We start from the raw sequence: 23,360 nt of genomic DNA, 5'->3' as shown, positions 1-23,360 counted from the left end.
GCGTAAGAGGAAACAGCACCCATCGACTGTTTCCGATTTTGCCACAATAAAAAACCTCAGTCGAAAAATACTAATACGACAAATCAATATTACATAATTTGTAATAGATGTACAGATAGATTTCTAGAGATCACTATGGAAAGATAACATTAAGCTATACAATTATTACTCCTTCAGTGTTTATGGGCAGTGTTCATTGAGCACAATCAATGCATGAGTAAACAACTAAGAAAGCTACAGTCGACTGTGAAATACCCGCTACCCATTGAAAATAAAATCAAAACTGTGCAGTATTCATTTTAAAATATACAAAATTACCAAACCGAAAAAAATACTGAAATTACATCACTTGTTATATTGACTACCATAGTACTATAATACTACAATCAAAATCTACCATAAGGTGCAAAATACTATATTCTAGAATGTCATCCAAAGTACAATAACTAAGACCCATAGTAAGTAGGCGTTTTGCTAAGTATTTCTTAAATAACTTCTATAATTTGTATCTATTCGCAACCAAATTTTCAGGAATCATAAAGACTATAGGTATTATTGTACGTAGCAAAAACTCTAGCTTAAAAATTACAGATGTTATTACATTTTTGTCGATTTTCGGGAGCAGAAGTAGGCGTGGCAAAACATTTGAAATAATTTTGAACTGCTTTCGAAAAAAATATAGCTGTTTCTTGTACATATGTATAGTCCCTGAGATCCAGTGTTTTGTACGGGCAGACGCACAGACTGAAATAGCTATATTGTATATGCTTTATGTGGTCGGAGATGACTCTGCCTGTTTCATATAATTCCTGCAGGCAAAAAGTTGTACCCTTGTAACATACCTATGCGGTATGCGGTATAAAAAATGGCACTACGCACTTCACAGAGATTTGAAAATTTGAGTGTCATACTAAAATACATTAATCAATGAATATTTTTTGCCTTATCAATTTCCACTAAGCTAGCTATTGTTATTCCATTTTAGTGATGATCAGAGGGAATATTAAATAAAACACTTTTCATCAATTATATTATTTATATATATTTATTGTATTTTTACAATTGCATTCGAATGTTTTATGTATTTAGTGCACATACATATTTTGAATTAAATATATTTATTAGGTTCTTTAACTCCGCACTTTTTTTACATTCATCATTTTAGAGTATTGTATGTTTTATTGTGTATGTATTATTATTTCGATTTTTACATAGTATTTGTTGTTTATTAAAATTTGGCTTTTGTCTGAGCATTAGTTTTGTTTTATACAGGAAATCGCATTTGTTCGATTGCTTTAAAAAGTGACAAACTAAATAAATGTTATGTAATAATAATAATATATGTATATAGTTGTTGTGTATAATGTAAAGATATATCCTTTAATTGTACCTTATGTTATTTATACTAAGCAATTTGTTCGTTATATCGTTTGTCATGCGTTTTCGTTCGGTTTCAGTAACTGCTTATAGTGTTTTTTGTTTTGCGATTTGTGCGTTAATTTAATTTATATGAATGTAGATTTTGTAGTGTGCTCATTAAATTATTTTTAAATGCATTCTCTTCTGTTGGTCACATTAAAAAGTTGAGTTTTCCTTTAGCAATCGTTTGCTAATTGCTTCTAAGTTTTTGCTTTCGTTTTTTGTTTTGTGTTTTTAATTTAAGATTTTTCACTAATTGGCAAAGGGTTTTTAGTGCTTGGTTTTTTAAATGTTAACTAGGCTGCCACACTGGGCGTTAAATTTATAAAATATTTACAAAATTTTCCATTAGCTGTACGTGAACTTCAACTAAGTCTACGAACTACACAAATTTACAAATGCACAAAAATGTTTTGTATAAAATTAAAATCATTATATAAAGAGGAAGGCAAATTTTTGTAAACTTTGCGACAATTACATAAAGGGCGCTTAAGCAGAAATGACAAGAAGGATTACGTGTGTATGAGTATAAGGACATCAATATTAAGGACATAACACTTGGAGCACAAGGAGCTGCCTGAGTTGCAAATAAGACTAAGCGCTCTTTGGATGGACGGCCTCCCTCTTGGTCTCCTCTTCTCTTCCCTTCCCTTTTCCACTCCCTCCCTTTACCCAGCCCCTAACCCCATCTACAACAACAAGAAAAGTAAAGGGAACAAAATGTATACAAAACGTTTACAAAATTCGTAATATGGCTACGCTATCAGTCCATTGTTCGTGTTGAAGTCAGTTTTGGATTTGGATTACGTTTTCGATTTTGGATATCAATTTTGGAGTATGTGTGTGACGACATGAGCTGCGCTTAGCACAACTCACGATCCGATTGGCTAACACGACCCAATCATCAGAGTATGTCCGGTGTATGCGTCTCGTCGTGCGTGTGCTGCAGCAGACCCTTGCGTTCATCGGGAGCTGTGCTCAGCGCTATCTCCACGCTGGCTGGCTCCGCTATGGCATCGGCGTACATCGATTCGTACACGGGATTGGCAAAGTTGCCCTGCAAAATAGCAAAGAGTTAAGTATCGAGACATGTTAGTGGATTATCTTTTCTTACCTTATCATCTTCGTGTGCGAATGGCGGCGCTTCATCGGCGTCACCACGATACATGGGATTGGTGAGCATGATCTCCACGTTGTCCGTGAGACGAGCATGCGAGAATGGCTGCGCAATGCGATGTTTTCTGCAAAAGCAAAACGAAATGAGTCTATAGAATATTTTTAATGATTCAGCAACTCACTTGAGTAAGTAAACAGCGCCGCCAAACAAAGCAAGGAGAATGGTGGTGATTGCCAGTATGACCGCAAGCACAGAGAGCAGACTGCCCGATTCCTGTTCGCCACTCAGCGCATCTGCACTCTCACCCAAACAGGGCACCACACGCTTGTTGTCGCACAAGCACTCGTTGATGGAGCTGCCCGGACGACAGACGCTGCACTCGCCGACACAATGCGGCGGCTTATCACAGTACTCGCCTTGCCACTCGCCAATGCAAGTGCATCGCGGCATCACATATTCGTTCAGATGGCAGAGTCCGCCATTGGCACAGTGATTCACGCAGGGATTGTCATCGCCCACAGGCTTGTGGCAAAACTCGCCATTCCACTGATCCGTACAATTGCAAATGGCAACGCCCTTGATCACATGACAGGTGCCAGAGTTCTGGCAAATGATGCCAGTGCAAGGATCACGCGGTGGCAGCTGTGACATATCGCAGAATCGCGGCGGCATCGAAGTCTGACACAGATCCGACTCGCAGCGATCGCCAATGTAGCGAGTGGGACAAGTGCAGGTCAAGCGGTGGCCACGATCCATGCAGGTGCCACCATTCTGGCAAAAGTCCCGACACGAGTTTGCTTCGCAATGTTCACCGTAGTAGCCACTGGGACATTTGCATTGCCTCTGTCCTTTGCCACCAATGCTGCAGGTGCCGCCGTTCTTGCAGAAGTCAGCGCACTCATTGAACTCACAGCGTTTACCCGTAAAGCCATCGGGGCATTCACACTGTGGGGCACCTGTCAATGTCTCCCGGCAGATTCCTCCATTCTCACAGGTCATATTCAGACAGTGCTCGCATTGCTCGCCTACATACATATCCGGACAGCTGCACTTCATGCCCTCCGTCTCGGACACAAGGCACGAGCCGCCGTTGTGGCAGCGACTCTGACAATCCGACACAGAAGTCTCGCAACGCGGTCCCGACCAGTTGGGCGGACAAGTGCACTTCAGCGGCGGTGGCTCTTGCAATCCTGGCAGCTGAGGCGCCACCGTGCAATGGCCATAGTTCATGCAGTATCCGGAGCAGCGATAATGTTCGCAGAGTTCGCCCTCAAACTGCGGTTGACAAATGCATTTGGGCACATGATTCACCAGCTGACAAGTGCCCAGGTTGCACAAGAGTGGACAGTAGTTCGGTATCTCGGCGTGTGACTTGCAAATGCCTTCGTCGGTCATCACATATTCGTTGGGGCACTTGCAGGTGTAGCCAGTGATAGATTCCGTCGAGAGTATGCAGAGCGCTGGTGATCCCTTGCAAGGTTCCTTGGCACAAGGATTGCTGACTGAAAAGTATAATGAAGAAATTAATAAGCGAAAAATAAAGATAACCTTGAGTAGGTTAACTTATAAAAAGTTAAAGTGGAATCCTTAGGCAACCACTTTTTAATAACTATCAAATTACAATCCTTTCGAAATATTAATATGATTGCATTACAAATTAAGGTCTGTTAGTCCTAGTTCTTATCCTCTTTAAGATAAGTCTGAAGTCATCTAGCTAATAGACACAGATAGGTGATCACATCTATATCATCTTAAATATCGTATATTGGTACAGAACTGCATTCATAGGTCACATCTATTTCATCTTAAATATCGTATATTGATACAGTACTACATTCATAGAGTGCAAAATATACCAGATTGCCTCCGCTATGGTTATCGGATATTACAAAAGTTGAATATATTATATTATGGACCATGCTTCTTACAAATTTATCCCTCGACAGTAAAGCTACCTCTACCCTTTGTATATCGACTTCAAAAGATATTTCAACTTACTGTTGCGATTCTGTTTCATGGGATGCAGTATGCCAATGTCCGAGGAGCGATATCCCTTGAGCAAATAGGTGCCGTTGTCATTGCCAAACTTGTTCATCTTGATGATGCTCTGATCGTACAGCTTGATGTACAGATAATCCTCAAAGACGTCAATCTTCTGCGGTTTCTCGCGAGTGCCGAAGCGACGCACAACATTGCGATCTTTGCCATTGAGGCGACACGTTTCAATTGTGCCCTTGCGGTAGTCGGCCCAATACAAGCGACCCGTGGGATAGTCAATCGAGAGACTAATTGGCCAGCCAACATCACGTTCCACAAGGCTCTTCTTGTTGCTGCCATCCAGAGAGGCCACCAATATGCCATTCTCAAGCGTTGACCAAATCATCACACGCGATTCCGGCTCCAGCACAATGTCCGTGGGATTCATGCCCGTGGAGACGAGTGAAATGTATTTCTTGCCCTCAATGTCGGTGGCAATAATCTCGTTGTGACGCGAATCAATGATGTACACCATTTGTGTGATCCAATCCACAGCCAGCGACTTGGGATCATCCAGGTCGGGTATCTATAGAATTGAGAAAAACCATTTATTGATAAGCCTTATAAAGTTTTGGTGCATACTTACATTAAAAGCAGTTAGTTCCTTGAGATCGCGACGCACTCTTACGCCAACACCTTCGACGTGGGGCGTGGCAATTTTCATGGTATGCACCTTGCCGTGATGCGAGTCAATCCAGAAGAGCAGAGTATCCTTCGGCCGGATAAGTATGTCAAACACATCGATCTTTAAGCTATCCGTCTGGAAGAAACCCACCACAGTTGTGCCCTCCTGCTTGGCGGGCAATATGAAACGGAACTCTTGCTCTGAGGCCAGGAGTAGTATTTGATCTGGCCCCGAGGCCAAGCAAGTCGCATTCTTTGGTATGCCCTTGTGATAGCCAGCCGTGCACTTGCAATTATAGTGACCCGCCTTCTTCTCAATGCAAATCTGCGAACAAGTGCCGAAGCCACAAACCGGTGGCTGGCAATTAGTCTCATCGGAGCCATCGACACAATTGTACTGCCCATCGCAGCGGAAGTTCTTCGAGATACAATCATTGTTCTCACACTGGAACTGATCATGTCGGCACTTGGGCAACGCGGCGCACACCTGATCCGATTCGTCTTCATTGTTGCCACAATCATTGACCCCATCACAGAGCGCCGACTTGCGTATGCACAACAAATTGGCACACTTAAAGGCATTGTAATGACAGTGGACATGGGCACAGGTCGCAAAGCTCTCATCACTGCCATCCAGACAATCGTCCCAACCATCGCATTTCCAGCGGGACATTATGCACTTGCCATTGCCGCAGCTAAAGTGATCCGGCGGACATGTGCAGTTGACCTCATCGGAGCCATCGGGACAGTCGTCATCGCCATCGCATTGATATTGCCTGTGAGTTGATTTAAAATTATTGAAAAATAATATATGAAAATAAAGAAGTCTTTTGATGGGTAACAAAGTAAGTCTTAACTATCATGATCTGATCTTTTCTGGCACAACCAAAAATTTACTTATATTGCGAACATATTTAAATTCATCTTTTGAGCGATACCGATAATTTAGAATTTTATCTGCTATTAAATATACATTCTCATAATCATTACTACCAAATGATTAATGCAATTATTGCCTACATCATAAAATTAATTGACATGATATGAATTTAATATATTGAATCCAATGCTTACGAATAGAAAAGCTTTGGTGTCAATTTGTAAAATGAACAAGAAATTGAATTATCATTTTCGTGGTAAATTGAAATTAACTAAAAATAATCCTCTAATAAATTTAACTAGTAAAGTTCAATAAGCAATTTCATCATTTACTAGTATTCATACTCACTTGTTAATGCAGGTGTTGAAGGCGGCGCATTTGAATTGATTGGGCTTGCAGGTGATGTTGCAGTTGATCTCGTCGCTGCTGTCATCGCAATGGATCTCACCATCACAGCGGAAGTCATGCTTGATGCACTTACCAGTGCCACAGCGGAACTCGCTCTCGGAACAGTTGCGCATCTGGCAGTTGAGCTCATCGCTGCCATCGCCGCAATCATTTTCGTAATCGCAGCGCCAACGGCCGGGAATGCACTTGGAGTTGTTGCACTTGAAGTAGGTGGGATCACAGGTGGCCTTAGAGGTGTGGCAGCTGGGCGGCTCGTCCTCCCCATTGGGGCAATCCTCCTCATCGTCACATCGCCAAGCCAAAGGTATGCAGCGACCCGAATTGCATCTGCAAGCAAGTAAAATAAATGAATACAAACTGATTATAGAATTTCATGATTGAGCTTACTGGAAGTCATTGGGTCCGCAGGAAACATGATCGCAATTGGCCTCGTCGGATTTGTCGGCACAATCGATGTCACCATCGCAGACCCAAACATAAGGCATGCAGCGATTGTTGCTGCACTGGAACTGATCCTTCTTGCAGACGAGCGGAGTGCAGCCAGCCTCATCCTCTCCACCGGGACAATCCTGAACGCCATCGCAACGCTTCACGCTATCCACACAGAAGGCCGAGCTGTTTGCGGTTGCCTCGCACTTCAGATGATTCTCGAAGCAGGTGAACTTATCGCAGTTGAGCTCATCGGTGTTGTCGCCACACTGATTGGCGCCATCACAGATGGCCGACGGATGAATGCACTTCTTGTTGCCACACTGATACTGTCCCGGTTCGCAGTGGAAGGGCGGACAGGAGTCCGGCTCATCGCTGCCATCACCGCAATCGTCCTGCGTGTCACATCGCCAATAGAAGGGAATGCACTTGTAGGTGTTGATGCACTCGAAGTGCGCCGCCGTGCAGTTGGCCCGACACGTGCGTCCATCGTCGGCGAGCACAAAGTTGTTGGGACAGGCGCACTTGTAGTAGGGCTCCTCGGGCGAGAGCAGGCACAGGGTTGAGCAGTTGGCCTTGAGACAAGGATTTCCGCTGATAGGCTGCTGCTGACGATACGGATGATAGACACGCAAGTCCATGGGTCGATGTATGGTGGTGATCAGGGTGGAGCAGTTGCGACTATCGAAGCGACTGCAGTACTCAATAGATTTGGTCTCCCAGTCGGACCAGTAAATGCGATCCTCCCACACCGCAATGGCAAAGATGTGATGCAGATTGATTTGTGGATTGATGCTGCGCGACAGCAGCAAACGTGTGTGGTTGCCATCGAGGTCGCTCACAGATATCGTATCCTCACGAGCATCGCCCCAGAACAGTTGCTGGGTCTCAAAGCTGATGGTCAGCGCATTTGGCCAGCCCAGATTCTCGCGTATGATCATCCGGGGCTGTGAGCCATCCATGCCCGCCTTGCCAATGTGCGGATTGTCGCCCCAGTCGGACCAATATATATTGCGATGATACGGATCCAAGGCAATGCCACGAGGCTCGCGCAGCTGCTCGTTGATCAGCACACGCCTGTACCTGCCATCCAGTTGCGAGACCTCAATGGTATCTAGTCCCTTATCGCACCAATACAGATTCTTGGCCACCCAATCGACAGCCAGGCCATCAGGATTCTTTAGCATCGCCTGATGCAGCGTCTGGGTCTTGTTCTCTACCAAACAGTGGCGCTTGATGGTGCCCACAGTGCTGGTCACATCCGACCAATACAGACACTGACTGTCCCAATCAAAGTCTAAGGCGACCGCATTGGACAGCGAGTGTATCAATATGGAGCCGTTGCCCGTGTGATTCACCTGCCGTATGTAATAGCGATTGGAGAATATCAGTTTCATGGTCACATTGCTCGTTGATTTGCACGTATGATGATCCCGCAGCTCGTAGCCCTTGGCGCACAGACACTTGTACGATCCATGGGTATTGATGCAGGTCTGCGAGCACGGCTGCTGCTCGTCGCACTCGTCGATGTCCGTGCAGAGATGCGTGCTGCCCGGCAACAGCCTAAAGCCGGGCAGACAACGGCACTCATAGCCCACCACCTTGTCAATGCATTCGTGCTCACAGATATCCGGTATTAAGCACTCATTCATATTGCACAGCGCCTCATCCGAGTAGTCGGCGCAGTCGTTACGTCTGTCGCACAACAGATCCGCACTGATGCATGCGCCGTTCTTGCAGCGGAAATCGTTGGTTCCATTGCAGGTGCGTGTGTGGGCGCAGAGCGAGTCCAACTCATCGGAGCCATCGGCGCAGTCCGGTTTGCCGTTGCACGTCTGATTCTTGAATACACAGCTGCCATCGTGGCACTCGTGCATCTGTGCGCCCCCAGGACAAGCGTGCGGCGGAAAGGCGGGCTCACAGCCCTCGTACTCATCGTCACCACCCGGACAATCCTCGTCGCCATCGCACACGTAATGCGAATCGATGCAAAGGCCTACGAAAAAGAAAGAAATTTGATAATTAAAACAAACTGTGTGGATCGCATCTTATTATATCTTAAATACTTGTGTGCGATTCATTATTTTTGTAATACCCAATTGTCCCTTAAATATACATATTCAAACACGAAATATAAAATACTAAAAAAGTTCAGTATCGATTGAGAAATATGTATATTTACGTATCTCTAGCAAATTCTTGCTAAGAGACATATTAAGCAGTATTATTATCTATTATCTACAGATTATGTATTATGGAGAAAAAAAACAGGATCTGTATTAAGTCGAATTTTTTTGTTAACATTTGCAACCATTTAAAATTATAAACGACTCTATAAAAACTTTATTTTATGCATTCATTTAGGAAAATTTTTTCGGAATATCAATTGGATGATGGCGTTTCAGCTTCTTTCTCAAATAACTTCCTCTATTCAAAAGTTGACGAGTTAAGGAGATTTCTTGATTTTAAAATTGCATGTTGTATGAGCTCAAATCGCCGTTCTATGGTAGGATTGTCATATTAGAGCATCCCAAATGAATTCCTATATTTTAAGATGACTAAGAATATCTACTCATGTTGTCAGCTCAGCTCAATTAAAAACTATGATTTTCTGACTTTGCTTTTTGTTTACTTTGAATTCTACTTCGGTAATTGGTAATGATATACGTTGTGTCTTCTGTACACCGCGGTTAGTACTCTTTAATATTTTCAGAATTATATACAATTTTAGGGAGTAATCAATCGAGATATTTTTAACTAAAGGACAAATAGATTTAAAAGGTCGTACTTAGATAATAAGTACTTTCACATACATAAATAAGCTGCAATATCGACAACTACTTACCACTGGAGCATAGAAAAGCCGGTGGCTGGCAGTCGGGAATGTGCGCAACGCCGCCACATTGGGAACCCTCATCCTCGCCGCCTTGATCCCCACTGCTAGGGCAATCGGGCTCGCCATCGCACACCCACTTCTGAGGTATGCAACGACCCGAGCTCTTGCACTGGAACAAATGCGCCCGACAAGGACGACTGGGGCACTGCGGACCCTCGTCGCTGCCATCTGCGCAATCACTTTTGCCATCGCACTGCCAGCTGCTGGGTATGCAGCTGTGATCACAGGCAAACTGATTCACCTGGCAGCTGAGGCGACAGTTCAACTCATCGCTGCCCATCTCGCCAACCTCATCCATGCAATCGTTCTCGCCATCGCAGCGCCAGGCACTCGCAATGCAGCGTCCATTCGCACAACGGAACTGGCCAACGGCGCAGGTGCGATTCGCGATTTGACATCCCACCTCATCGGTGCCGTCGGGACAATCCTTTTCGCCATCGCAACGCCAGCTGGGCATGATGCAAATGGTGCTATTCGCGCAGTGCTCGAACAAAGTGTCGCCCTGCTCGCAAGTCCGTTGGGTGCAGTGCTTCTCATCGCTGAAGTCGCGACAATCGCGCATGTTGTCGCACATAAAGTGCCGTGAGATGCACTCGCCGCTTCCACAACGGAACTGATCGGCCTGGCACTTGCAGCGCAGAGGAGACTCATCGCTGCCATCGCCGCACTGCTGAATGCCATCGCAGGTCTGATCGAGTGCAATGCAACGATGATTCTGGCACATGAAGTGACTATCCGGACACTGGCGGATCACACAATAGTTGCGCAGCTCATCGCTGCCATCCAGACAGTGCGTCACATTGTCGCAGGTCAGCTCCAGTGGAATGCACTCGCCCGAATGACAATTGTACTGCGACTTGCCGCAATTCGTGTGCGCGGCGGCAATGCAACGTCGTCCATCGGGTGCAAGAACGCCCTGAGTGCAGTGGCACTTGGCCAGTCCGTCCTTGTTCAGAATGCAGACATCTTCGCAGAGACCGTTGAGTATCTTGCACTGATTCGCATCGCAGTTGATGCTACTGTTCTGCACCGCAATAATGCCCATGGGCTGGGGCACTTGTTCGCGCAGGAAAAGCACATCCTGGCCAGTGTACTTATTGGCACGCACAACCGCATGCAGCACCCAATCGGTCCAGAACAACAGATCCCCGTACACGGCCATGGCAAAGGCATGCTTGGGTGTTGTGTGTGCCAACACCACGCGATTGGTGCCATCGTAGTTTGCATGCTCGATCTTATCCAGCCGCGCGTCGGCCCAATAAAGCTGCTGCTGCTCCAGATCCAGCGTCAACGCATTCGGCATCTTGATATCCGTGTGTATGATGCGCTCCACGCCATATCCCGTCAGATACGCACGCTGTATGCTCGGCGACTGCTCATTCCAGTTGGTCCAGTAGATCATGCCCAAACAGGGTTCAACAGCAATGCCGCGTGGTTTGTCCTTGCTGTGCAGACTGAGCACATTGTTCACATGCTCCAAATTCTTCTCAGCCGACGGAGTAAGATGCACCAGCTCCAAGCTGCGTATGGCTGCATCGTTGTTGGATGTCCAGAAGAGCTGCTCGTTGACCATGTCGTAGGCCAAGCCCTCGACACGTTTCTGCTGCGTGACCAGCACCCGCTGGCCGGTGCCATTGAAGTGCACTTGATTGATGGTGCTCTGTAGCACATCCGAGTAGTAAACTAACTGCTCCTCGTAGTTGTAGCTGATGGCAATCACATTACGCATCAAGGTGGCATTCGTTATGATCTGCACCGGCCAGTTCTTATTCGCGTGCTCCGTCATGTGGATGCTCTCGATGTTGCTGCGATAGCTGAAGAGCAGAAAGTTGTCGTAGGGCTCACAACTGACGCCATCCGCTGCCAGGCGACTGTGGGAGCAGGCACAAATGGCGCTGGTGCCGTTGAAGAGGCACAACTGCTCGCAACCACCATTACTTTGGGCACAAGGATTGGTTCCATGCTGCACACGCTTTGAGTAGATCTTGAGATCATTGATGGCATCCTCTTTAGTCTTGAGTATGAGACGTGAGTTGGAGAGATTGGTGAGCGGTGCCACCTTTATGGAACCCTCATTGTATTTGTTTTCCGCCCAGTAGATGTAATCTCCAAGCATAGCCAGCGCAACGGGTTTGCTCTGCGTATCATTCAAAAGCATCTCACGCAGATTGCCATCGTAGTCCACCTTCATGATGGCATCTGGATACCTTTCGCACCAGTACACCTTGGTGGCATCCATGTCCACAATCAGACTGTTCACAGCCCAGCTGGGATGCGTTTGATTGACCAGCACAAATGGTTGGCTGCCATCGAGACCGGTACGTCCAATATGATTTTGGCTGGCATAGAAGAGCAGTCCCTGCAACGGATCCACAGCCAGCACACTGGGTTTCTCCACATGCGAGACGACAACGTAGCGATGGCTACCATCGAGGCGAGCCACCTCAATCACATTACGCTTGGCATCGCTCCAGTAGATGTTGCCAGCGATCCAATCGATGGCAATGCCACCGAGCCAATCGTGCTGTTTGTAGCCAGCCAAATTGATGGCTTCCAATATGGTTTTCCGCTGCGTGCCATCGCGTCGCACTCGCGTAATTGTGCCCAGATCATTGTCGCCCCAATACAGCATATCCGTGGCCGCATGGTACTCAATATAGTTGGCCAAGCTGACGCGTGGTATGGGCAAAAGAGCCTGCAAAGCAAGAATCATAGTTATAAGTGTGTCAATCTAAATCTAATAAGTAATGCAACTCACCTGCTTGGGTGGCTCAAACTGCTCTGTGGGATCAATCATCTCTACCCCCTGCAGCACATCGATGGAATAGAATATGAACTCGGCGCGGGCTATGCAACGTGTGGGATTATTCGGCTCTACATCGTAGCCCAGTGCACAACGACACACATGATCTGTGGCCGATGTGGCCAGGCAAAGCTGTTCGCAGCCACCGCGCAATGGTCCAGCACAGGTGTTGGTGCCAGTTTGGGCCTCGGCGTAGAACATTTTAATGCTCTGAATGCTCTCTGTAAATGCGAAGAAGAAGAATATAAATGGTAATAACGACTACGAAAGTATCCCTCAAGTCGAGTCTGTTCGAATGTGAAATACCCGCTACTCAGTTTAGGTATAGTCTTTTTTAAGTATTGACAATTTGTCCACTAAATGTAAGACAACAACTAAGGAAGATACTGTCAAATGTGCTCGAATGTAAGATACATGCTACAAACCTATATGTGGTATAACGGAATACTATTACATTCAAAATAAGCCATTGAGAACAAACCATATACCATATATTCAGGTTTGGTAGAAAGTATATAAGCGGGTACATTACTATTATGACTGCAAAACCTACTAAAAACAAGTAAGAAATCTACATTCGAGTTAGCTTGGCTGTGAGATACCCATTTTCAGTGGCCCAGGCAAAAATTTAAAACAAACTTGATATACGTGCAAACATAATAAATGCTATCTCTTTTAGCCTCTGAGATCCAGTGTTTCATACAGACAGAAAGATATACAGACGGACATGACTATATCGTCTTAGCTCTGATCAAGAATATATAGTCCATGGGGTAAGAGATGACTCTTTCGGCCTGTTACATACATTTTCAAAATGCACAAAGTAATAATATCCTTCTACCCTAAGGGTAATGAGTATGAATACGATTGTGACTGTATAATTACATCACAGATAAATGTAAAACGCCATTTGAGCTCGCTTGATCTAGAATACATTTGACATTATCTAAAGAAGGCATGTCCATATTCTATCACAAACTTGATATGGGTAAAGACAAAGAGTAATTTTAGCGTCTTTAGAACCTATAACCCTTAGACCCTGACAGTCATATGCTTTTTCTTATGGCATAAGTTATATGTTAATATCATGGCAAGTCATAGGTTGTTCAAAGGTTCATTAAATGTTCTGTTCATTTACACATACTTGTATTGACTCGAAGATAGGACAAATTTTGGCACGCCTCCTTCTCGCAGTGCATGATGGCGCTCTGGATGTTCTCGGGAAAATAGAGTGTGCCATTGTAGACGGTGAGCGAAGTGATCGCTGTAATCACACTGGACACCAGCACAAGATGCGTCTCATTTTTGGGTATATCGTAGTATGCAATGCCCGAATTATCGTACGCATAATACACGCGCTGTGAATCAAAATCCATGGTCAGACTCTGTATTGTGTTGTTCTGCTCATGAATGACTTGGCGTGCGGAGCCATCGAGATTCGATTGTTCCAGTTGCCACAATTTGTTTTCCTGCGACGAATGTATCCAATACATTTTGCCACTGTGCCAAAAAGAGTGAAAATCCAAATGTTAATTGCGCATTTAATTGATTGCAAATAATACATTACTTGGCTGGATCCACAGCAATGCTGTCCACCATATTGAGGTTCTCATGAATGGGCGTTGTGTATTCACCCTGCAGGTTGCTCACCAGAATTGTGCAAACTGTTTGGCCCGAGGAGAAATACATGTGCTTGGCTATCCAATCGATGGCAAACCCATAGGGCTTCTCAATGTTCGTATTGATGATGGGCTCAATGAGGCCACTCGATATGCCAGCGCGGCAAATCTCATTCTGTTGTATATCCGACCAATATATGTGGCTGTCCTCCACCAGAAAATCTATGCGTTGCGGCTCCACATGCTGCAGCATATTTTGAATGTAATTAAAAATAAATATGCATTGCAATTATAAATATATCAGATTCTAGTTTTATCTTAATGAAACTATCGAAGTATAACTTAAAATCTAATAAAATACTCGATTGCTCTTAATAAATCTAATTAGTCTCATATTAATAAAGTCAAGACTGCAACAGATAATTCCTTTTGGTAGTCATCATCAACTCACCTTTGGAGATTGCCTGATGGTGGGAATGGTATGATGATTGGGCTGCTGCAGGTCAATGCCGCGTATCTCGTCGCCAATGACAAAGAGCAGCACCTGCTCGTTAGGCACACAGTTGCGTTCATCCGCGGGATCCAAGCGCATAACATGCGGACACTCGCACTTGAACGTTCCTCGGCCGCTTAGCAGACAAAGATGGGAGCAACCGCCGTTGTTATCGCCACAGGGATTGCTATTCCAGGGCTGGCGACTCGAGTGCAGCACCTGAATGCCAAACGGCTGAGTCGTGGTGCGTTGCATCACCTGAACATCGCTGCCATTCCATTTGTTTGCACGTATCACAGATGTAGTTCGCCAGTCCGTCCAGTAAACGTAATTCTCAAAGACGGAAATGGCAAAGGGATGTGAGAGTATGTCTTTGTTGCGTAGCACCACATGATGCTCGGAGCCATCGTATTTGGTGCTGCTTATCGAGTCCGATTTGGCGTCGACCCAATATACACGCTTTTGTGTGTAGTCCAAAGTGAGGCCATTGGGCCAGCCAGCACTTAGCTGCCAATTGGTGGAAATGAAGCGTCTGCCCTCGCCGGCCATGCTGCAGCGTTCGATGCGCGGCGAATTGTCATCCCAATCCGTCCAGAAGAGCAAACCCTCGCGTGGATCCAAGGCAATGGCACGAGGACTCTCCATGTTGCCGGCAATTAGGGTTCGCCTAAAGCTACCATTTAGCTTGGCCACCTCGATTTGATCCAGATTCGAGTCAATCCAATACAGATTCTTGCCAATCCAGTCCACTGCCAAACCCTCTGTTGTCGATAAACCCGAGTGTATAACGGCCTCCACATTACGCAGACTTTCGCCCACCAATTGGCCGCGATAGATTTTATCATCAATCACGTCCGTCCAGTAAATCTCCACGCTCGACTCGTTGTTGTACAAAAAGTCCAAGGCAATCAGGTTACGCAACGAACTGTAAAAGCTGCTGGCGCTCAAAGTCTTTAGATTCATGCCACGAATCTCCTGTCGATTCGTGAATATAATATAAGGCTCATCGGGTGCTGTGCTCTTACACGTGAACTTATCGTAGGCCAGGTCGAAGCCCTCGAGGCATTGGCAGCCATAAGATTTACCATTGGTTTCACAGATCTGAGAACACGTATCCCAGTGGTCACAAGCATGCAACATGCTGCAACGCTTGCCATTCGGTTTCAGAAACATATGCGCAGGACACGAGCAAATATAACCCTCGGGCGTGTTGTGACAATAATGCGAGCAGTCGTGATTCTGTTCACATAACTTGTCGGCACAAAGGAAACCCTCGTCCGTGGTGTCCTCACAATCATTGTGCCCATCGCAGAGTTGATTGACCGTAATGCATTTGTTGCTAAAGCCACACAGACGATCCGGATGCTCACAGAAGACTGTCTCGTTGAGATCGAACTTGGTGGCATGCAACTGCGTGCAATTAACCTCATCCGACTTGTCAAAGCAGTGATTGATGCCATCACACCTCAAATACTCGGGTATGCACTCAAAGGGATCCGAGCAAGCGAACTCCAGGCTAGCACATTCATTTAGCTCCTTCCAGCCGGTGACCGGATGATTATCGCTCTTCGTCTGATTGCAGTTAGCCTCGTCGGCGGCATCCTCGCAATCATTGATACCATCGCACATGTGCAGATCGCCATAGCAACCAATGGGACGACAATAACGCTCTCCAGCACCGCATTCGTGTTCGCAAGCAAACTCATCTGCATTGTTCCTGGAAAATAGTAGATATTAGTAAGAGTCCTACTATTTGGACTTAAAGTAAACCAAGAGAATCTTTCCTTCTTTTCGATTCGATTAAACAATTTATATTTACCCGCAATTGTCGAGTCCATCACAAGTATCGGCAAATTGCCGGCAACGACCGTTGCCACAGTCAAACTCGGGACACTTGTCGAAGTCGAGATCGGATGATTCATCGGAGACATCGTCGGGTCCACAATCGACTACGCCATCATTGACCCAAGTGAGTTGAATGCAGCGTCCACTCTTCTCGCAGGTAAACTCATTGCTGTTGCACGTGTTGTGCTCACAGTTGAGCTGATCGGATCCATCCCGGCAGTAGCTGATGGAGCTACAGAGCAGAGCACGCTGATAGCAGCGTTCGTTGCACACAAAATGCAGTTTCTTATCACAGGTGCGTGGATTGCAGGGACCCAAGGCATCGCTGCTCTCGTCGCTGCCATCGTCACAGTCATCGAAGCCATCACACAGATCCTTGCCATCAATACACTGACGTGTACTGCGACACTCATGACCCGAGGTGCAGTTCGAGCGAGCCGTTGACGACGTGGCCGTCGATGGTGTCAGCTGTGGTATGCAATGGGTGCCGGTGCCGTTGAGCGTATAGCGATCTGGGCAGCGGCAAATGGCGCCTTTGGGTGAGTTGAGACACATGCCCGGGCACTTGGACAGAGCACACTCGCTGGGTGTTTGCGGCAGAGGTTGTGTGGCCACATCAAAGATACGCAAATCGACTGCATTGCCATTGGGCTGCAGATGCACTGTCGAGCTGAAAGTATTCGTCAGATTCGTATGATGCACATGGAATCGCCATATCGTTGAATTTATGTTATCCACCCAGTAGACTATGCCATTGTTGTGCACCATGGCATATGGATGGAATTGATGTGATTTGAAGAGAATTTCCCTCCCAGTGCCATCCAGTTTCATGCGCTCAATGGTGCCCAGCTTAAAGTCACACCAATAGACGCGCTTGGTGCGTCGGTCCACATCCAGGGAACGCGGCCAGAGCATCGGCATCTCCTCGGATGCCTTCGCCAGCAGCTCTTTGTGTGTGCCATCCATCCAGGCACTGTAGATGCCCGCCTCGCAGGATTGAAATGCCCATTGTGACCAGTAGAGCAGACCTGTAGTGGGATCTACCTTGAGTGACCTAGGAGAGTATGAAAATAATTAGGCATGATAAAAGTTGATTTATGCAGTTGTAGTAAAAACAAGTGACATAAAACTAAAATTAATAGATATAACTATAGTTTAGTTTCTCAATGGGAAATTTGTGCAAATAAGAAGGTTGTTATTGGAAGAAATATCTCCAGATTTACATTTTCAATGAACTTCGTCTTCGTAACTAAACGTATTTTTATTGAACTCCAATTTCATCGCTATCTATCAAATCGCCGAAGAAGTTTTTAGTCTAACTTAGAAAAAGTGTTTTGTTGAAAAACCATTTTATTTGTTATTATTATTAATAATTAAGGATTCTAGTAATTCAACATCTTTTTAGTAGTTTGAAGGATTTCTTAACACATAATGCGTTATGTCCTTTAAAGTAGACAAATATGAATTTGATTGTTGTATTTTCAAGACTTTAATTTAATTTGCTCTATTAAAAATTAATATTTAATCGACACTAAAATTCGTTTTATTTTTTCGAGCTGTTCCAGAGTAGCTACACAGAAATCAATATCACTTAAAAACTAATGAATGGATTGTCTTAAAACCATGTCAACAAATATAATAAAGTTGACAAATTTAGCAATAGAAAACATTTTGAGCTACTCGCAAAAACTTTTCTGGCGATGTGTTATTAACAAGTTGCTGAGATTACAATCTGAATAAAGCGTCGTAAGGGAATTGAAATAATTATTCTTTAAGTAAGCAAGATATTTTTCGAAAATTTAATACGTTCACATTAATATATTTTCTGAAAGCGATAAATAAATGCAATTCTGACGGTGGAAACTGAAGCCTAAGAAAATACCTCCCTTTAATTCCAAGAAACTTAACGATGGAGACCATGAGGCAACTCCAATTTAAACTTTTTGAATAAACAATATCAACTTAAATGATGTTTTACATTAAACGCCTGGCTGTCGCACTTACATGGCATCGCAATCCAGCGTGAAGGTAAGGACTTTGCTCATATTACGCAGCGGAGCAACGGAAAGCTTCCGATAACCCGTCCAGTACAAGTGCTCGTTAATCCAATCGTAGGCAATGGCATGCACCTGCCGCCAGCCAGTTGAGAGTGTTCGCGAAACGCTGCCATTGAGGGACTGGCTCTTGATGGTGTAGACGGGCTCGTCGGAGCTGAGGGGCGATGCCTCGTGGTCGGGTATGACGTACAGAATGGATTTGCCACGCACATTTACATCGATGGCCTTCGGGCCGTAGACATTGTAAATGGGTACCATTACGTCGGGCTGCTCGCCAAGCTGCTCCAGCTGCTGCACCTGCTCGGTGCCGAGCGGTACGCCCGTGATGCGAACCAAACGCTTGTCGGTGTACACAAGGAATTTATCGTGCGCGGAAAGTAAACAGGTCGTCTGATTGTGCAATTTATAGCCGGCCGTGCAGAGGCACTTGGCGCTCGCAAATCCTCGTGTCCAAAGCGGCACACAAATCTGGTTGCAATTGCCGTTGTTCTCCCGGCACGGATGCGCCACCTCCGGCTGCTTCTGGCGATGGAAAATGCGAAAATTTGTGCCGCGCGTCACATTCGCCAGCAGCACGCGCGCCTTCAGCGTAAATTTGTCCAGTCCAACGATGGTCCTGTCCGTCCAGGGTGCCAAATAAATTGTGTTTTCGAATACCTCCACTGCCTGTATGGTCTTCAATGGCACTGGCGACTGTAAACAACGAGAGCAACAACAACAGCAAAGGATAACGGAAATTGTGTTTAACACAAGGACAACGACAACACAACAACAATTGCAAATAGCGTTGCACATGTTTTTTGCGGTTTTTCGGATTTTATTTATCTCTTGCAGACCTCACTCTCCAGATCAGGGAGTTACTTCAATTGCAACTAAGCGTTTCGGAACTCCATTTGGTATCTATCTGAATACTAACAGTTAATCACAGTCTAAATTCAGTGTCTTATCACTCAATCAGTATTCTATACACAACTATCAAATACTCGAGAAGCGTTCAAATAATAAAGATACTTAATAAGAGAAAATCAGTGCAGTATTTTTGTACAAATGTGTATATCAAATATATCGAAAAAAATAATATTATTAATCATTTTTTAAAATCTATTTAATTTGGATAGGTGTCAAAGTTACAATCTTTTGAATTTCTTTCTTTAATCTGGCTAACAAAATGTGTTAAATTATTTTAATAATATTATTCTTCTATTCGTTTTGTTTTTATAATAAATTGCACTCAAATAATTTTTCAATTACTTTTCACAAGAAATTAAAAATCAATTCGAAATGCAACTAAATTTCCTTCATCGACTAATTGAAAACTGTCTTGTCATTGAAACACTTTTGTAAAGTGCAACTACCGCAAACTAGTCTTAACATATAATTGACTCCTTTGCAACAATTTGAGCTCAATTCATATATTAATTAAAAGTTTCGTTTCTCTTTATGTTGGCTTAGTTCTAATTCTCTTTACGATTTTCCAAACAGATTAAAGTGTATTTGAACAACCACAAGCAGAACCACAACCACAATGTGAACATCATGTGCATAAATCAGGAAATGGCAACTCACATTTGGGGATTTTTTCAATGCCCAACGTTGTCGGCCATCGTAGTTGACCCGCTCAATGACATCCTTATAGACATCAATCCAATAGACATGCTCGCTGGCCAGATCCAATGTAACGCTGCTAGGATGATAAATCTGTGTGCTGACGAGTGTTGTCCGATTGCTACCATCGAGCAGGGCCCGGGACAAGCTTGGCGACCAATCCGTATAGAAGAGATATCCCTTGGTGGGGTCGAGGACCAGTGACGATGGATGCTCCACTTGATGGAGTATGAGGCGGCAAAAGGTTACCGCATTGGTGCACAGATATACCATGCCCTCGTCCTCATTCAGGAAATACCAATTCCCCGACAGCCAGTCTAAGCGCAGCTCCACGAAAACTGCAACACGAGTCAAAAACAACACACGAACATAAACAACAGCATAAACCAAACAGACAGACAGACAAACATCAGCAAACAATGGAGAAATTATGACCAAGACTTAGAACTCACATTGCTGGGGCGCAATGAAGGCGGAGACGGGCAGTGTCCAATTGACATTGGGTTCGTCAATGCGCTCGCAATGCATGGTTAGCTCAGACCACATCTTCTGGAGGGTGCAGAGTGTGCGATTCCGATGCCACACCTCAAAGGCAAGCACAAATTGTGACGACTGTGTGGACGTCAATGGAACCTCGCCGATTCCCGGTAGAGTGCTGATTCGTCGTATGCCGCCAGCGGACAGCAGAGTCAGTAAGGCAGGCTCCGATGGGGGCACTACGGAGACAGACAGACAGTTACATTCGAAATTAGATGAAAATAAACTATGTAGAAATCGAGTACTCACCGTTTATGGCCAGACAACGCTTGCCCTGCTTCGTATAGCCGGAGACACAACTGCACTCGTAAGAGCCGGGAGTATTGCGACACAATTGATCGCATGTGCCGGGCACAGTGCACTCATCGTAGTCCATGCAACGTGTTGAGTTGACGGACTCCGGCACTTGTCCGGCCGGACAATAGCAGCGAGCACCCTGCGGCGTCAATTTGCAATTGTAGCTGCAGTTGAGAGCAGCACAAGCGGCATTTTGCTTATCTACAATTATCGATGGTGTTGTAGTTGTAGTTGGAGTTGTCGATGTAGTGAGCAAACAACCTTTGACTTGGCTCAAACTTACCACAATGCAGCTCATCGTTATCACAATCCCAGTTGCCATCGCAGAATTTTGACAGCTCGAGGCAGGCGCCATTGTGGCATTCGCCTTCAAAGGCTCGACACTTGGGCGCAATGACATCATGACCTGACACAAAAGGGGAAGCGAGAGAGTGCAGTTATATTTTAAAAGAGAGTATAATAAGAGTACAATATATAGTGCATACTTTTTGGCTACTTACAGTTGGTCTCATCGGATACGTCACCCTTGTCGCAATCGTATTCCCCATCGCAGAGCCATGCCATCGGTATGCATTTTAAGCTTTGGCCGCAGTGAAATTGCCCCTCGTTGCATTTGGGTGACTTGCCTGCAAGTAGCACACACACACACATATACACACAATCAGACCGAAACCACAATAACAATAACGTAAATGAAGATTTATGAACGGTTTGTTAGCGGTTTCGTTGGCTTTTGGTTTTTACTCGAGTATCGGATAGGGGGAAGAGATCGGAACTAAGGGCTGCCTCGCTTGGTAAAACTGTTGTCTCTATCCTTGTACAAATCACTGAATTATTTTGCGAAAATTCAAAATAAGTAAACGGCAAAGAGCAACATTTCGAGGGGGCTGAGTGTCGAGGGAGATGGCAAAAGTATTTGTGGCATGATAAAGTTTCAAGTGCTTTTCGGTTTAAATAACAAGACTAGACTACTTAAAGTTTTCAAAAAGCTGGCATATTAGAAAATTCATTCGTACAATGTATTTTATTTACGAAAACCAGATGCTGTATACATATATTTATAATTTTTGTATTTTACTTCAAATGTAAAGTTTTTATATTTATAAGAATGCGACCCATTCTAAGTGCAAATAATCATATCATTTAGCAAAGCGTTTTCTTTTGACCAATGTGAAAACCTTTTGCTCTACATAAGTTCATTAATGTTACTAAGGTTGATTATCTGCAGTTTTTAAATTTCACGACAATCACAAACAAATAAGAAAGCTACAGTCGATTGAGCTTGACTGTGAGATACACACTATCCATTTACAAAAAATGTGCAAATTATTTGTAAGATATACATAATTAATATTCCAAATTATACTGAAATAAACCGAAAGATATATTTGGTAAATCGGTATACAAAATATACCGAATTGTCAACCAAAACCAATGAGAATCGATTGCAACAGCCGTTTTTGCCTCACAAAATATTTTCCTAAATAACTTCAACAATCTAAGTCCAACCAAGTCTTCTATAATCATAAAGACTGTAGTTATTATCGTATGTACCAAAAATCAAGACTCTAAATTTAAATTTACGGGGGCGAAAGTGGGGGAGACAAAAATCTAAAACAAGCTTTTCGAAAATGAAAAAAAAAGTGCAACCCCTCCTATAATATCTGAGATCCATGTGTTTATACGGACAGAATGACATGGCTATATCGTCTCGGCTGTTGAAGCCTATCAAGAATGTATATACTTAATAGTGTCCGTCTGCCTATATCATACATAGGAACAAAATCATAATATCCTTCTACCCAATGGGTAGCAAGTAGTAAAGTAATAAATTTGTTAGCTCGTTTGGCTACCTTTACATTTTTAAATTAGCTATGCATTTATTTCATTTCTTTTAATCACGCTCAATTGTTAAACCGGACAATATAGTGCTTCACGTCCGGTCAATGTTGAACAGTATTCATAGCCACTCTGCTGCTGAGCCCATGCAGAAGACAGCAAAGTCAACAGGAAGAATATTGCAAACGATTTCATTCTCTCCGTTATTGAGCAGATTTCAAAGAAGTATAAGTTACTCTTCAAAATAACTCTCCTTTTATATAGTTTTGTGATGTAACCCAGGAAAATCCAATATACTATGTCAAATTATATTATAATTAAAGCTAAAAATATTTCGACACGTATTTAAAAATTAGTGACAACTCTGGAATATTTTCAATGCATATCAAATGTAGATTCCATAACACTTATTGTGTCTGAGATTAATGCTTTCAATAGGGATTAAGGATTGTAGC

At 44.3% G+C, this 23,360-nt stretch overlaps 1 protein-coding gene across 1 annotated transcript in view; it reads right to left on the bottom strand.

Annotated features, from left to right (window-relative positions):
- Window positions 1-1,221: 1,221 nt before the first annotated feature.
- The window catches only part of LOC117570233 (low-density lipoprotein receptor-related protein 1), an 81,529-nt gene continuing 59,390 nt past the window's right edge, over window positions 1,222-23,360 (bottom strand). Inside the window, exons 3-21 of the mRNA XM_034251737.2 lie at window positions 21,567-21,692; window positions 21,350-21,472; window positions 21,019-21,267; window positions 20,685-20,948; window positions 20,194-20,570; window positions 18,575-19,320; window positions 16,545-17,624; window positions 14,684-16,442; window positions 14,181-14,476; window positions 13,758-14,113; window positions 12,569-12,834; window positions 9,760-12,505; window positions 6,873-8,910; window positions 6,426-6,812; window positions 5,160-5,973; window positions 4,535-5,099; window positions 2,718-4,038; window positions 2,534-2,660; window positions 1,222-2,476 (exon numbers count right to left, since the gene is read on the bottom strand). Coding sequence (XP_034107628.1) covers window positions 2,324-2,476; window positions 2,534-2,660; window positions 2,718-4,038; window positions 4,535-5,099; window positions 5,160-5,973; window positions 6,426-6,812; window positions 6,873-8,910; window positions 9,760-12,505; window positions 12,569-12,834; window positions 13,758-14,113; window positions 14,181-14,476; window positions 14,684-16,442; window positions 16,545-17,624; window positions 18,575-19,320; window positions 20,194-20,570; window positions 20,685-20,948; window positions 21,019-21,267; window positions 21,350-21,472; window positions 21,567-21,692 — 13,793 coding nt within the window. The 3' untranslated portion in view covers window positions 1,222-2,323. The remainder of the gene's footprint in view (window positions 2,477-2,533; window positions 2,661-2,717; window positions 4,039-4,534; window positions 5,100-5,159; window positions 5,974-6,425; window positions 6,813-6,872; window positions 8,911-9,759; window positions 12,506-12,568; window positions 12,835-13,757; window positions 14,114-14,180; window positions 14,477-14,683; window positions 16,443-16,544; window positions 17,625-18,574; window positions 19,321-20,193; window positions 20,571-20,684; window positions 20,949-21,018; window positions 21,268-21,349; window positions 21,473-21,566; window positions 21,693-23,360) is intronic.

Source organism: Drosophila albomicans, chromosome 3, assembly GCF_009650485.2.
Source record: "Drosophila albomicans strain 15112-1751.03 chromosome 3, ASM965048v2, whole genome shotgun sequence".
Lineage (NCBI taxonomy): Eukaryota > Metazoa > Arthropoda > Insecta > Diptera > Drosophilidae > Drosophila > Drosophila albomicans.
Note: the sequence above shows the minus strand (reverse complement) of the source record. Positions and strands in the feature narration are given on the sequence as shown.